At 40.5% G+C, this 16398-nt stretch overlaps 1 protein-coding gene across 2 annotated transcripts in view; it reads left to right on the forward strand.

Moving 5' to 3' along the window:
- LOC128766217 (E3 ubiquitin-protein ligase SH3RF3-like) overlaps positions 1–16398 on the forward strand; it is a 72859-nt gene that overhangs the window by 33544 nt on the left and 22917 nt on the right. For both annotated transcript variants that reach the window (XM_053877674.1, XM_053877676.1), the window contains exons 2-3: positions 12326–12601; positions 15044–15139. In XM_053877674.1, the coding sequence (XP_053733649.1) occupies positions 12326–12601; positions 15044–15139 (372 nt within the window). The remainder of the gene's footprint in view (positions 1–12325; positions 12602–15043; positions 15140–16398) is intronic.

A 16398-nucleotide genomic window follows, 5' to 3' on the forward strand; every position in this document is an offset into this window, starting at 1 on the left:
TGTGTTTCGCCCCTCTTGTTGAGTGAAAGCATGTAATTAGATGAAATCATGCAACAATGACAACATTTACAGAAGCAGCTGGAGCCTATTAACATGATGCATCTTGGTTTGGAAAAGCGTCTTGACGACAGGAAACAGCCCAAATCCTCACCAGTGTTCTGCTGTCACATGACCGTGAGCACTCCATTAACATGCCAATCTGAACATCGAAGGATTAATTGGCTTAGAAAAGACGCTAATTCCTGCATCAAGAAGGCAGCAGGTGTTTAGTTGCGCTGTTCCTATCTGATTGAGAACCGGATTGGCTGCTAAGCACAAATGACATCGAGTTAATTTTGGGGTTTGTCAACCGTGTGCACTGTGGGAATCACAAATTAGAAACTATATTTTTGCTTTAACTTTAATGGAAGTCATAAACAAAAGATTTGTATTTATTTATTTGTTTTTTTATTTTTATTTTCGGGGATAACCAATGGTAAAATGGGTCCTTGGCTTGGTTCAAGGAAGGATTGAGATCAACTCCTGGAAGTCAGCAGCTTGGATTTTCTGTGCGTGTGTGTGAAGCGGTGTTGTGTTTCTGGTCGTCCTACAGTAGCTCTCAGTCTCTGTAGCTGCCAGTCTCTCCCACTCTGTGTCTGCCCGCTTAACCAGAGGTGTGTGTTGTATCCTGAATTATAGATGGAAAGTGAATCAATAGTGTGCTGAATTACTGCCACACAGCCAGTGTGTTTGTGCGTGAGTGTGATAAGCTTAAGTAAACCCGCTGATGATAGCACTTATACTTGGTTTATTTAATATGGGATTGTACTTTGAATGCATTCGTTTTAAGTGATCAATTTTGTTTTTTATTAATCTATTTAATTAAAGAATTTAAAGGCAATTTATTCTCTGGTGGCGCATAATTCAGCGGTGGTGATCTGCTCGCGGGTCGGCCTCGGTGAAGCGGCGCCGCGTGACAGAACGATGCTCTCACAGCTGAGCTGAAAAAGACCTGGGCAGATTTACTGTACTCCTTACGGACACCGAGGATGAAATGTTGAAATGGCCCACTGCTCCTCCAAGGACAGATGAGGGAGAGTTGAGAGAGCAGAGTAATCACAGTTAGTGTGTGTGTGTGTGTCTGTAGGGAGGTGGATGGATGCACTATGAGGGACAGTGAATGGCTTCTTAAGAGAAAAATGGATGAGGATATGAGCATGGTAACATCCTGTTACGTCGGCCATCCCTCACAAATGCACAGCAGGCTAGTTCTCAGCCTGGGTGTTAGCATTGCTGGGCAGAATAGGTGACAGATGAGACAGATAGTGGAAGTGCTCTCAGCTTCTCATTTGCTTCTACCTATCACACTCTGCACAAAGCTAACCTGAACCCCTCGACACATCCTGTACAGTACGCTAATGCTTCCTTTTGATGTCAAACTCAACAAATGTAATCTAACAGCCAGCCACCCCCCCTTGCTTTCTTTAACGCATTTTCCATTCGAGTTTGAATTGTGCTCGATAGTTATTCAGCTCCGCCATTTGACAGACTGAAGTATCAAGTACTGCATTTGTGAAATTAATTTTCCCATTCAGGACAGGAGCGAGCCTAAGCAGCCATTGTTGTGATTTGTCAGGCTATTGTTATGCAGATGCAGAGGAGGAAAGCTGAAATTTATCATGGTTCCCCAAACAATACGAGAAACTGCTTTTATAAATTTGCTTATATAGTTTTTTCTTAAAACTATTGTTGAAATATATTTGAATGTTTTATCTAGTTTGACAGCTACTACAAAATGATTGTGATTTGATACTTGATGGACATGAACAATTGCTTAAATAGTATTTTACCACATATTTCTTCATCTATTTTGCAAACCTTTATATAATAGAATATGTTGTCAAATAAAACAACATCATGATCAAGTCAGACAAGGACATTTTGTCATGTTTTGGGCATAATTATATCCTTATTTTTAACTACCACAATTAGTATATATTATGATCATTCAGGATCAAATAGTGGTGGGAATTGTAAGTAAAGAACAAATGGATATATTTCAATGAATTTGATGGCACACTGGATTTATGAGTACTTTGTTCTCCCCTGGAACCGGCTTCCCTGTGACATCCTGTGTAACACTGCTGCCCACTCTGGCCGATTAAGCTCATTGCGGTCTTAATATCTGAGACACAAGGTCTGTAGAAAAGCACTGGGGCAGCGCACACCTCTGCCATTTAGATTATGTCTTTACAGATTAGATTCATTTTACAATTTGAGGAATCAAACTTCTCAGTACTTCAGTACTAAAAATTGTTTTGGATTATGGTGAAATAAAAATATCAAACCGATGACCTTGGGGTCCAAAACATTTGAAAGTTGGATGTGTCCTTATGTCGTCCCTGCACAGTGTCATTTTGTCACATTTTGTTGCTAAAGTCACATGAAAAGTTTACTTCTGTCGTCCGAGTGTATTTTCACTGGCGCTGGTCGCGATAAATCTTGGCTTTGTCCAAGCAGTCCTGAGTATTTGAAGTTTTTTTTTTCCCCAAGTTACTCATCCCAATGCATAACTTGTGTCACATGAAGGGCGGTATTAAATGTTGGGCAATAATCCACCCATATTCATGACACTTTTTAATCTCCCGTCTTTTACAAATACCGCAAACATTGTGACGTTAGTCCTGATAACAGGTATGTGTTCCCTCTCTACTGAGATTAGTTGGCCACTGATGTTGGATCCCTCAGCAAATCCGACAGCTTCTAATCTATGCTGTCCTGTCTCCTTCAATTGGAGCCACAGGTGCTGCGTGCATCTCTTTAAATCTGCCTCTCTACCTGTTCAAGGCTTTATTAGGCGTGGCGACCTCAAGCATGGGCGTCACTGCTCGTACGTTTGTCCAGCGATTGATGTTGATGAATGTGCCAATTATATGCTCAAGTTCAAAGGTCGGCGCAGTTGTTAGCCGTGGTTCACATCCACTGACGGCTGTGACTGATGCCTTTTCTGCTGCAACTAATCAGCCGGGGCGACGCCGCGCCTTATACCTTCACCCTGTTTTCATCGAAAACCGCTGCTGTTTGACCCCCCACATTTCGTTGAGCAAACACATTACATTGATTTAGTCAGGTTGAATAGATGCCTCTCTCAAATCGTCAAAACCCCTGTTAAAGAAAAAGCCTCTAAACCTTGTTGCATTATTGACTTTTTGTTTTTTTTTCAATTCAGATGAATTGATATGTTAAAAATCTTTGTGATAACACTTCTTTTGCTGTTCACACCATTTACAGGTCTTTCATTTGAAACACTCACACTTATCAGGGCCAACCTCTCTTTCACACTCCATGAAGCAGCCATCTCTGATTCAGTGCCCTGTCTCTCCAAGCCCATAAATATATAATTAGATTTACTCAAATAAATGGATTTTTAAGAGTGTCCGTTTCATCAGTGACAAATTTATTGAGCAGACAGCTGTGCGTGGTTGAAACCTTCCCCCTAAGGATCTGTGCAATTTGTGAGTCCGTTCTGTTGCAGCGGCAGGTCAGGACACTTGCCTCGGTGACCTTTGGAGCGGTCAGGAGGCGACGTGACGGAAAATGCTTACAGCATGAATAAATTGTTGCGACAAAAACAAAAGTCTCCCGTCGAGACCCATTAAGTAAAAAGACTGACATTTACTGTACGGTTGATTGTGATTGATGACAGCTATGACTGTGAAAATAATGTAAAGCAAGCTAAAAACAGTTGGAAAAAAATGATGTTTAAAAGGGTTCAGGAGGGTGATCTAAAATGGGGCTGGCCAATTGAATTGCTGTCGTGAGGGGCCATAGTAGTTATTGGAAAACTGTTTGGAAAGTTATTTGTAGAAATGAGGGCTAAATTTGATGTATTTAATTAAATATGCCATTTCAGTATTGTTTATGTAATTATGTAATTAAATATTTGTAAATGCAAATGCGTGAAATATTAATAATCTTCCAAAAATGTATGTAATATTTAAAAAAAGAAGAAAAAAAAACAGAATTATTGACTTTGGCACAGTGTTGTAAAGTGAATATAAATAATAGAGACTGTGGAAAAAAAAAAAAGTAAGATATGAAATTATGTCAACAACAATGGCAGTTGTTATATAAATGTATTAAATGGAAATGTTCTACCAGTGTGTAAATAGACAAAAGTAAAACATTGTTGTAAGTATCATTAGAGAAAGTTTTCCACTCATCGAGAGCGTAAATTCTTGCTGGTCTCACGGGTCGCAGTCTGCTCGAAAACCTTCAGAGTATGATGATGAATTTGAGAGTGGAACTAGATGTGAAGAATCAATGGTAAACTTCTTTTGTATATTTGCCAGCTAAACAGGTACTGTTGTACTCTCTAAGAGGGCTCAGGCTCAGGGTGCCCTCAGGTTGTTGTTACCTAGCAGTGCAGTCAAAGCGAGGTGATGACACGAATGGTCTCTGAAACTGAACTCAAAGAAAGCAAGGGATGTTTCAGTTAACTTCTGTTGAAAAAATTTGAGACTGAATCCAACATACAATATGTATAATAATGTCTCCATCTTCACATGAGCTCTCCGCTTTAACAGTCCTGGTTCATCCCCTGAAACTTGGTGGCTTCATAATCGCACGTTTCTCAAAACTCTATTAACAGAAGATAATTTGAAGTGTCTCTTTGCTCCAGAATGGATGGATCGACAGCGATAAGAGTGAAGAAAGTTCCGGTGGAGGAAGCTTCTTCTTCTGTCTCTCATACATGAGCACAGGGGTCGCTATTAATTATTGATTTAATAAGCTGAGTGTGGATGAGAGCGTGTGCATGTCTACTCGAATCCTGTTAATAAGAGTGCCAGTGTGTGTGTGTGTGTGTTTGCACCTAAAACTGTGTAATCTTGTTATGTGTGCGCTTATTGAATATTTCAGTGGTGAAACCGCTGATGTTCATTGTTAAATAAAGGGAGGGAACTCTCCATTAACTGTTTGATCAGATTAATATTCCATTAAAAATGTACTTTTTTTCAAGCTTACGTTTCACTAAAGAGCTTGTTATTTGAGGGTTTCATGACTCTTTAGTTGTCTGATTTGCTTTGTCAGTAAGTGTGAAGCTGCAAAAATATCGAGTGGAGGTTGGTCTGATCTGTCTTTGTGAGTGCAGAGATTTGGGGTACGTCTCATGTGGGCTGTGACTGAATGGGTTTTTAATTCCTCCACACGTAACAAGGGCTTTTCACAGCCTTCTTTGGTCAAATTATATTTTTTTCCTTCAAAATAAACTCGAGAGATTTGAATGTCTCATCCATTATTTGCTGTTGCTTGCACTAGCTGATTCAAAATTAACTTTGCCCACGTAAGTAAGACGTTCTAAAGCCAGGCCTCGAGTCAGAGCCACCCCCCGGTTTTCCTTGTCTAGACAGTGTGCTCTCTCTGGTTAGATTTATCTTTCATCTGAGAAAAAACAAAAAAAACAAAAGCAATGAGTTCCTTCAGCTTCCCACAACTTAACCACCGTCCGGCAATTGTCTTCCACTTCGTTCTGGTAATCCGGGGCTGTGGTTTGCTGAAGCCTATCCCAGGTGAAATTCTGCAGGAGACAGAGGAGCTTCCCACAGACTGATGTCACCCACACGCTATTCCAATAATTCAGTTTTCAATTAGCCTGAGGATTGTGTGAGGAAACGGAAGAGAGAAGAATGGTGGTTTCTCAAGCTTCGCTTTTTGAAGAATCCAACATTTGTTTGGACCGATCTAGATATAGATATACTTCCATTTGAAATAAATTACCATTCAGTAAAAAAAAATCTTTATCATCGGATCATTCAGAATTAAATAGAATGTTTCGAAGAGGGACAGCGATCGATGTGTCAATTGGTCAGATGTGCAGAGTCGGCTGTTTCCGTGGTGTCCTAAGGAGCCATAAAGTCGTATGTTGGACAGGCCACCTCCCTGTAGCGAAGCAGACAGGCACCCTGTAACAGTGGAACAGATGGGAGTCTGGGAAGGCCTCCATGGGGTTTGTCTATTTGTGTGCTGACTTAACTCTCCCACTCTCTCTCTCACACACACACACACATGCTTGCTGATACCTGCTGGCCAATATGGACACCCACAAACACTAATTACTGCACCACAGGGGTGGGGAATTTGCTGTGTGGTTGCACATGCTATTACCCAGTGCCATAAAGTCAGACTGTTTGGAAGACAAAGCAAAAAGCTGACCTCATAATGTCAAATGTTTTTCATTAAGAGCCTTTATACGGTGGAGGTATTTGGGAGGTGCGGTTTGACAGCAGCAACCGAGTGTTATTATTTAGCATTTTTATTGATTTGAATTTATCTTTCCATGTATTACTGTCGGCCTTATGTTTATTATATTTCACACTCCAAGTTAGAAACTTGGAGCTTATTGGTCATAAGCACAATGTAAAATGTTTTAATATTGATACTTTACTGTTTTAATCAAAACTATGATTTAAAAATCTGTATGTATTGGTCAAAATTGTGTCTTAAGTCTCAAGTATTTCTTTCTCGTATAATTTTGTCTTTTTATATTTATTATATTTTATTTCTATTAATTATTAAATGTATTTAAAATTGCATTTCCATTTTTTTCTAATACAATTTTTGTTTTTTGTTTTTTTTTCCTTGGTGTTAAGTAAATTCAAAAGTGACCTCTTTTTTACACAGTTTTTGACCTAAATATAAATATAAATCAATATCTTTCAATTTGCAAGGATAAAATACTGATAGCTGAGCTCAACATGACACCAGGTGGTGGTTACCTGCCAGAACTCACTTGAGCAATGCTGTGGGATAAAAGAGAAAGCACTGTATCGCTCTCCATTGACAGTGGCAGATCATCAAATGTGGATCCTTATTGAGGTTCAGTACTGTACCAAAGTTAACCAAAAAAAGAGGTCACTTTTGAATTTGTAACTCTTAAACATCGGTTCCTTGTCCCAGGGTCAACATTTCCTCAAAATTTCATTGAACTCTGTCCTTCAGATTTGGAGTTATTTGCCCAACAGACAGAGAGAAAAACGCAGTCTTGGTCCAAGCACGACTGTTAAATAAATATTAGTTGTGTTTGTTATTTGTAAACGGCATCTATTTTGCTCTTCATTAGCTCGTGTCCGTGTTCCTTTGCTACAAGTTGCCGTGCGGAGTATGTAGGACACAATTTACTGAGGCAGATTTCCAAGGTTTATTTTTGCTCCGCACACCCAAGAAGAATGCACAAGGATAAATCAGCTTTATTTATAACTCCGCTTTCAGATTGATGGCGGAAATCGGGTTTGTTTACGGTATTCTGTGTCGAAGCATTAGGCTGCATTCAGCTTGCGGACTGGGAATTTATAATCCTTAAATCTGGTGTTTTAAGGGGAGGAATACATGTCACAGTGATTATATGGTTTTCACTTCTGCTTTTTATTTTGTAATAGGAAACTCCACAGTCATATTTGTGAACAGTAAGCTTTTTATTACATGGATGTTCGTCATTCGTACCCACCTGTTATACTGTGTACAATGAAGACGAGAAATTCCTGCACTGAACGTATTTTCTGCACCGAATTCCAAGTTTGGAAAGAATGTCTGACGTCCTGCTTTCATTATTTTGATTTTTTCAATTAATATTTTTATTACAGACCGTAGAAATGTTGCTTAGAACAAGTCTGGATTGATTCAGGGAAGTAGAGAGTCTAAACAACATTTGTGGATACTTTGAAAGGTTGACCTTCATCATGGTGCATGGCCCACCTGTCTGCAGCTCTGTGGACAGACAAGCAGCACCCGCCCTCAGTTCCATCTGATGAGGACTCAGTGGCCTCCTTCCTCACTACATCAGGCAGCAAACCCAGCCAACCCTGCAGCCTCCAGGTGTTCACCCCAGTCTGCTGGCCTCAGGAGGAGAGACAAAGACGGAATAAAAATCAGTAAATAGAGAGGGGAGCGTGAGACAGGCGCGTGGGGCATAGAATGAAAACATATAAGAAGCAGAGTGGGAGGTGATGAGGAGGGGCAGAGGTGGAGCAGCAGATCAGGAGCGATACAAACACTTTCTGCTTTCTTATTCCCTTTTTTCCTCACATCAGATCTTTGCCCTCAGTTGCATGCCTTTTGGATAAATCTCCTTGCTCAAGGGCGACTCAGTAGCACAAGGCCTGGTGTTGAAGATGGTATCGAAATGGAGCTGGGGATGTATTTACTTCTTGACCACAGTTTATCAATGAACCACCTTTATTTGTGAAGTGCTGTTAGAGGTTCCTATATGATCTTGTCCAGTCACATGATGTAAAAAAAAGAGGAGTTACAAGCTATCAAACAATTCAAATAAATACCCATACTATATAATAAAATGTCATGACCAAATAAATAAACACATGATATATTAGTAGTCATATGTAATTAGAGATTACTAGATAATAATAAATTATATATATTTAAAAAATGTAGAAATAGTTGTAAACTAAATTAACATCGTATGAACAGTTCCAGGCAGGTGTTCACCATCCATGGATGAGGAACCAGTGTTCCAGCATTGGAGCACATACACTTTTGATATTTGTTTTTTTTAATACCTTTATATTCCTACAAAGCCTCTCTCTCTCCCAGCCATCTGTTCTTTTTGTTTTGTACTCAATTTTGAAGGTAATTTTTTATATCTTGTTTTTTTTATTCCTTGATACCTTGTGTTGAATCGTAAACACTGACCTTTTTTCCACTTTCCACGGTGTGTTAAGCAGTCAGAGCCCAGAGGGGAAGAGCTGATGGATTCAGCCACGGTGGCACCCATCTTTTTTTTTGCTTACAGCTTGGGTAGGAGTGGGCGATATGGTCCAAATATCACATCGGTTTTTTTTTGTTGTGAAATTACAATTTAGATTTTGTCGCGATTTTACATGCATTTTTGGACGTAGTAGATATAATTGCAGACAGCGTAACAAAAGGTCTACAACAATACTTGTAGACTTAGGGTTAGGAGTGTGTCAGAGACAAGCAATATGATCTCCTCACTTTGGCAGATTGACGCTCAAATTGTTCACAGTCTAGAATCGTTTTATAGTTTAGGATGACCTGCTTTGACAAGGCTCATACTCCTGAATAAAAGAAAAAAACAAATAAAAAATGCGATCCCTTCAACAAAAGCTTGCGTTGATCAAATACAACATCTAGCACCTCTTTTTCGCGAGCTAGCAGGAAGCCACACATGCCTTTGCATCACCAATGGAAGCCCAACATGAATAGACAGAACGCAGTAATGTAACTTTACAAAGACGACAGGGTGTCCCTTCGACACACTGCAACACCCCGAATCCCTTTCCAAACTTTAAATTTCTTTTTCCTTTGTAATAGGAAGCGGTTATCCTCATCAGCTACTATTCTCCGGAGTTTCATAATGCCTCATTTCCACTTAAAAAGAGTATGAGCACCTAGCCCAGTCACTGCCATTCGCAAAAACACTTTTGTGCATATCTATGTGTTTCCTGGCGTTGCGTCAGCGCCACTGATCTGAGAACAGTGATCGAGTGTGCCTGAGGGTGTTCTCTTCAGAACGGTGTCTAGGGAGCATCCTGTCTGTATGCAAGGCTATAGAACAAGTGTGGAAATAAAATATGTACGTGCTCCCTTCCTGAAATCATTCTCTCTCTTCTCAGCTAAAACACTTCTATGTATTTGCTGTACTTATATAAAGCATCTTTTAGAGTTTCAGAAAACACACAGCTGGGATTTGCACTGTTTGGTTTGTGTGTTCAGAGTGTGTGTGGTGAATGTGCGACAGCATGAGCATTTAAATGCAATAAACATTCCGTCTGTTGTGCTGCGTTTTCTTTTTTTTTTAAACATGTTAAACATGATCGATCCTTATGGATGAACTAGTTCTTTGGTTTATTTTGATATTCATCACATTATTTAATGTTGTTTTTTCCAAAGGTTTAATTGCATGCAGCGACTGCAAAGATGGCAGCTCTTTAAATATCTTCGACAGAGAGACTGATAATGAAGCTGTGAGTGATGGTGTGGGGAAATGTGGCATCTCATTATACAGCACATATAATTAGTCCACATTGAATACCGAGGTAGAAGCTATGTGTTCTGCTCGGAAGTCCATGGCTTTTGTGTCAGGAATGTCCTTGACGCTTTGGTTAGAAATATAGAATAAACGCTGGAGGAAATACCGAAAACCTTTTGGTACATGGTCTGCTCAGCCAGGAGAAGAAGCATGTTGGCTCATGGCATATAAAGACCTCTGACAAGTTGCAGATGAACCCCTGTGGAGCCGTTTATCAAACCAGCTCTGGCATTTTTTTAAGTGGCTGTGTTTAGCCTAAGGTGGGAGCAGCAATTACTCGGCAAACATTTAATAACCGGTCATATCTCACACACAGCTCAGAGGAAGAAAATGAAACCCGAGTGCAAATCTGTAACTTTCCATGGTCTACAAATTTACCTGGAGGGGCGATGGGTTGCACAGTTTCCCTCGCTGTGGCACCAGGAAGCCCCGCAGGAATTGTATATTTATGATTAATTTAAAGATGGCTGCAGGGCTGACTGGCTCATTTGCAGTACCGTTTGCTTGACCAGAAAGAAAAATGGGATGAGATTCAAATCAATGCAGGTAAATTCATAATCATCAAGGCGCTGAACTGCATATCCTCATGGAAGTGTCATAAGTTTTTTTGCTCCGTTTCTAAACTATTAACTGCATCACATTAAACTGTTTTTGCTAGACTCTATTGACAAAGTGGGAGCGTGCAAAACAGCCTGGAGTTAACTGCAATAATAGCTGCTTTGTCTCGTAACAGAGCTGAGAAACACCATTTTGGAGTCAGTTAAACTGCAGTTTATAAGTCTGCCTTCATGTTTGCAAATGTGCTTTGAGCTGTTTTAATCACTGTGGGTCAAAATCGTGCCGTATGAAGTGGAGCAAAAGCTTGGTAAGAAATCCCCGAACTTCCTTCTTCAAGTTTCACTGTTGATTGACGTTTGGACAGGCGAGGTCAGACGGAGGTCCCCGTGGACAGTGATGCAGTGGACTCGGGCTCTGCTCTTGTCTCTCCCCTGCCAGATCTGTAGAGCCTCAGAGATAACACAGGAGTTGTTGATGGAGATTAAGAGTTTAAGTGAAAGGGTGTAGAAAGGCGAAGAAGTTGAGTGAGATGAGTCTTACTGGGGATTAGCTGGGGAGTTAAATGTATTAAGTTTGGAAATTATATCCTTGTTAACGAGAAGAAATTTACTTTGAAACAATATCAAAGAGGTACAATCTTCAGGTAGATATGGATAGTGCCTGTCTTTACTGCGACAACATGATGCACTTCAAAAGTGACTTTTTTTATTATTATTCTTCGACATAACCAGACAACTTTTGTTTTCCAAATATTTTTTTCACTCCCACTTTTTTGCTCTTGGTAGCTGGTGTTGGGTGTATATCTCCATCTTAAGGTTTTCTGAGGAGTATCAAGGAAACCAACGAAGGTTCCTTGTTCACTCGATAATGCTAAAGTGACCTTATATTTTCATGTTTCATGAGGTATAACATATTGATGTGCTGAAAAGGTTACACTAGTTCAAGCAAGAATTATAGAGATCTGGCGTCCTCTCCGTGCGCCTTCAGAATAGCTTATCCAGTGCACTAGTGTTATTATTTGTGACCTGTCAGGTCTTTAAAAGCACATAATAGCAAATAAATAAATAAGATAAAGTGCACCCAAAATTAGTTCTCCTCCAGTGCTTGTGCTATTAACGTCTTCTGACAGGTTGTTTTGGAGAGACCGTACATTGTGTGCCAACATGAAAACATCTTGAAAAAAATTGATGCTAGTGGAAAATAATTTGAACAAAGATAGATTAGCTTTGAATAATTCAAATGGAGCATGGTATTCTGTTTTCCTCTCTTACAGATGATTCATATAACCTCTCCACCCCAGAAACTTTTTACAATTAACTTTTTGTGTATCAAAATTAGATCTGGATACATTATAGTAAGAGAGTATTGATGTTTTAGGTTGCTCTTTCGGGAAACTCTCTTTGTATTTGGAGGCCTAAATGGTCCTTGGTCCCTCATGGTCCTTGTTGAAATGCAAAACTCTGACACAGTTCATCTTTTACTTTGAGCATCACGCGAGTTAGCCAGCAATGCTAGCATAAGCAGCTTACACGTCTTTTTAATCCAATTCCGACTATTTTTCTGCTGCTACTTCATGGTTGGACTAACAGAAATCCAAAGCCTCTCAAATATTCTGCACCTTTTTTCATTGCTGTGAAGCTTGGAATGCATAATGGAGATTCTAAAATATCTACATGTGAAAGTGCTCTAACGGATGTTTTATTGCCGCTCTTTGTTTTTCAGAACATCCCTGCACTGCCCTGTGGTAAAGCACTCTACTCCTACGAGGGCAAAGAGCCAGGCGACCTGCAGTTCTCTAAAGGTGACATCATTATCCTGCGACGCAAGGTGGATGACAATTGGTACCACGGCGAGCTAAACGGCTGCCACGGCTTCTTACCAGCAAGTTACATTCAGCTCCTGCGTCCTCTGAGCCAGACACCACCTCAGGGCAAGGCGCTGTACGACTTTGAGGTCAAGAACAAAGACCAAGATAAAGACTGTCTGGCATTCAGCAAGGTAAAACGCACACAAACCAACATTTACACCAGATCATCTGAGGTACAGGAGAAACTATTATACTATTATAGAAACTATAAGTGCTTTTGTTATGAATTTTCTGCTGGCACTGGATCAGTCAAGGCAATAACTAAACAAGTTAAGCAATGCATTTGCTAAAATTGTACATTACATTTCAAAGAACACATGTCCGCTGGTGATGGCTAGATGAGGTTTCATGGCAGACTATTGATGGGTTCGTGAGGCTTCATGAAACAGTTTTCAGAGCCCACTAGATGGCACCCTCTGCTTTTCAACCTTTGCGTTTGAGCAACCTTTTCCATGAAACGTCACCACATTTTTAAACCAAGAGCGGCACCTGGTGAAAAGAAGGACACTGTTTCATGAAGCCCCATCACCCCATCACTAACTGAAGGCTTGATGAGGTTAAATGAAGGTGTTCGGGTTTTCAGATGGCGCTGTCTGAAGCTGCACATCATTTCTAAACAAGAGCACCATTGTTTCATCAACCCTGCAATGCTGTCTCATGAAGCCTCATCTACCCATCACTAGTGTCTGCCTTCATAATGTCGGTACTGATCAGCCCCGCGCTCTGTTTCACAACAACTGCTTCAGGCTGGGTTGGAAGTAAACAGTATTTTTGGTTTCTCGTCACTCGCCTGTTCTCTTAAAGCTTATCTTTGTGTTCCCGCTGTGGCTGACTTTGATAGGACGGAGCACTGCTGCACCGAGCACAAAAACATAAGCCCTTATTAAATTTCAGGGTTCTGTAAACTGTTTCTGTTAACACAAGTCTCAAACACTCGCACGATAATAAAAAAGTCCCCGGCTCTCATCATATTAACATTTAGAGCAAAGCTAATCAACAGGTTGCTGATTGAAGAAAATAGGAAGCCATAAACTCAGGCAGAGACGCCAGACCCCCATGGTGTGCAGTATGTGTGTTGCCATGCAGAAACAGTGTGTGTGAGATTGTTTTCTCAGTGTGAAAGCTAATCACTCAGTATGACTAATGCACAGTCATTTACCAACATTATCCTTGTTCCTAATGGTCCACAAAGGTCTTCACGTTCATATGAGGAGCGAACGCACCGAGCGGAAACACTGTCATGAGAAATAGTGTGTTTGGATGTACTATATTCTGATGTAACATGTTAATCAATTTACTCTTTGGGGAGGTCAATGTTTACCTTTGAGGGAATTTAGTTTCATGGTTGACCTGCTTCATTTGTGAGGGTCAAACAATGACATTTCTTAAGAAAGCAAACCATTAACCTTTCAACCGCAGCTCGGTAATATGCAATACTTTAACTCGAGAACACGGTCTTTAGCTTGTTTTGCATGGTTTAAATTTGCTCACAGGTATCATCCAGGTTAGCTTCAGTAGGCCTGTCTGCAAGGTCATTCTATTAAATCTCTTCCCCTTTGATTTTCTGTAAGGCATTCACGTCATGGCCGACACATGACCCCATTAATGGCTTCCTTTTTTACCGTGACCCAGGTGTCTGTTTTTCAAAGAGAGGATGAATTAATCTTTGCCACCACGTAACTGACAGGATGCACTCCATTTGAAAGATCACGCAAAGATACAAAGTGTTATGGGGTGTCAAAGTTCTACGCTCAAATGTGAAAGTAAAAGACTCGATTATCGATTATGGGATGTAAAAGTGTCTTGTGCAAGAGTTTGAATGGTGTCATCTATTGTCTGTGATGAGGTGTATAAAATTGTGGGACAGAGTAGTAAAATATACTTGAAAACCTGAAGTTTTTGAGTCATTGCTTTGTCTTTGGCTGTATTTTGCGCATTTTCTAGTTAATAAAGCCACTCGCTGACTGAACAGGTCATCAGAAGTCTGCTATGTTTGTAGTCAATTGGAGCCGCCCCAAAAGCCTGTTTATATGACTTAAAGGTAACAGTCTTCGTGGCATTGTGCCACAGGAAAATGATGTCCCTGAAAACCAAGTGCTGAATTTGAAAGCATTAAATAAATAAAATTCACTGTGGTGGATGGTATGATCTCCTCGCTCTTCACCACCCCCAGAAATCTGTTTCTTTTTTATCTCACATTCACTCTCTTCCAAAACTTTCAGAAGTCACTTCATCGCAGAATCTTGCCCATGCTGTGTTTAATAAAGGAGTATTTTTTTGTGAAAAATTACTTCCTTGGACGTCTGGAATTGAAAATACAGTCCCCCATCAGGTATTGAACCAAAGCAGGTGTATTTTTCAATATCCCCCTGTTCTTTTTAATAAGAGGAAAGTTGACGGCTCATTCCTCTTTGTGGTGCCTAACAACATTTTGTCACTCTCGAGCATCAATTAAGCATGCTGTTGTGATTCAAACGTTACTGATGAGCCTCAAATGTACCACCCATGGTGTGTGTGAGCACATGTAATTGTGTTTCTGCGTGGCGCGTCTCACACTCGCTCTCTGTCTCCAGGATGAAGTGCTGACAGTAATCAGGCGAGTGGATGAAAACTGGGCTGAAGGCATGCTGGGAGACAAGATTGGTATCTTCCCCATCCTCTACGTGGAGGTAAGCTACAGCAAGACACATGCCTGACACATATCTGACGGAAGTTGTGGATTTAAATGGGGAAACAAAGTGTATGTTAGGATACATATAGAACAAATCAAATGAGTGAAATTGTTATTTCTGCTGCTTAAAAAGCTTGTGTTTGCTCTGTAAGTTCAGCATGCTGTAAAGTTCATTGTGGTGTGTGTGCAAGTGGGGACTAGATCCAGTACATCCTGACCCGAGGATTGGTGTCTTCAGAAAATGAATATTAAGCTGCATTCAAAGAAATTGTTTGTGTTATTCTTGATCTGTTCAAACTGAGGAAACTCTGAATATTTCCTAAGCCAGACTGGCCACATTTGGACCAGATTTGATTTTCCATATCAGAACCACCTTGACTGACTTTTCTTTGCTGTGTTTCTTCTCTAACCACAGCCACTTGAGGAAGCTTGTTTCAGCTGCTGTTGATGAAAATAAACACCATAAATTCTGGACTACAGAGCGCACCACAGTATTAGCCGCACCTACTAAATGTAGTATGAGGGTTTATAAGCCACGGGTGCAGTGGTGCTGTCTGTGCCGTAGAAAGCTCAGCGGTGCACCTGGCTTAAAAATGCATGAAGATCACTTCTAAACTAGTTTCGAAAATGGGCTCCAGCATGGAGACTGACTCATGAAACAAACTCGGCAATGTTCTGAATTTGAATCATGAACTCCTCACATCTTGTATTTTCACTAAAGCGCTCAAAACGCGCTGTTTTGCCCGCGTGTCCGAAGTCTTAGCTGCTGCTTCTCATCTCCAGTCCTCCAGTAGATCGGCTCTGCTGCCTGAGCTGCAGATGCACGGGCAAAGCAGCGCATTTTGCGCACTTTAAGGTAAATAAGAGGCCTGTGACTTCATCGTTTGATCTAAGAAGGCTCAATATTTGACAGCATGAAGCTCTTTAGTCTGTAAAAATCCATATATTAGCCTCACTGTTGTATAAGCCACAGGGCTCAGACCATAAGAAAAAAGTTTTGGTTTACAGTTCATAAATTACGGTGCCCAGACAGAGCGATCTTTACTTCTATTTCCTGTCTCACCTAACTCTTACTTGCACTTGCACTTCCACGCTCGGAGGTGAACGTGGGCGAAAGTCCCTGGCTGACAGTCGACTGACCAAACACACTGTCTGCCAAGTGCATTTGTCTCTATCAATCTATTTGTATTTCCCATCGTACGTTGCGAGACTAAGGGCTTTATAGAATCAAAAATGGCGTAAAGCCGGAAGACACAA

Source organism: Synchiropus splendidus, chromosome 10 (genome assembly GCF_027744825.2).
Source record: "Synchiropus splendidus isolate RoL2022-P1 chromosome 10, RoL_Sspl_1.0, whole genome shotgun sequence".
NCBI lineage: Eukaryota > Metazoa > Chordata > Actinopteri > Syngnathiformes > Callionymidae > Synchiropus > Synchiropus splendidus.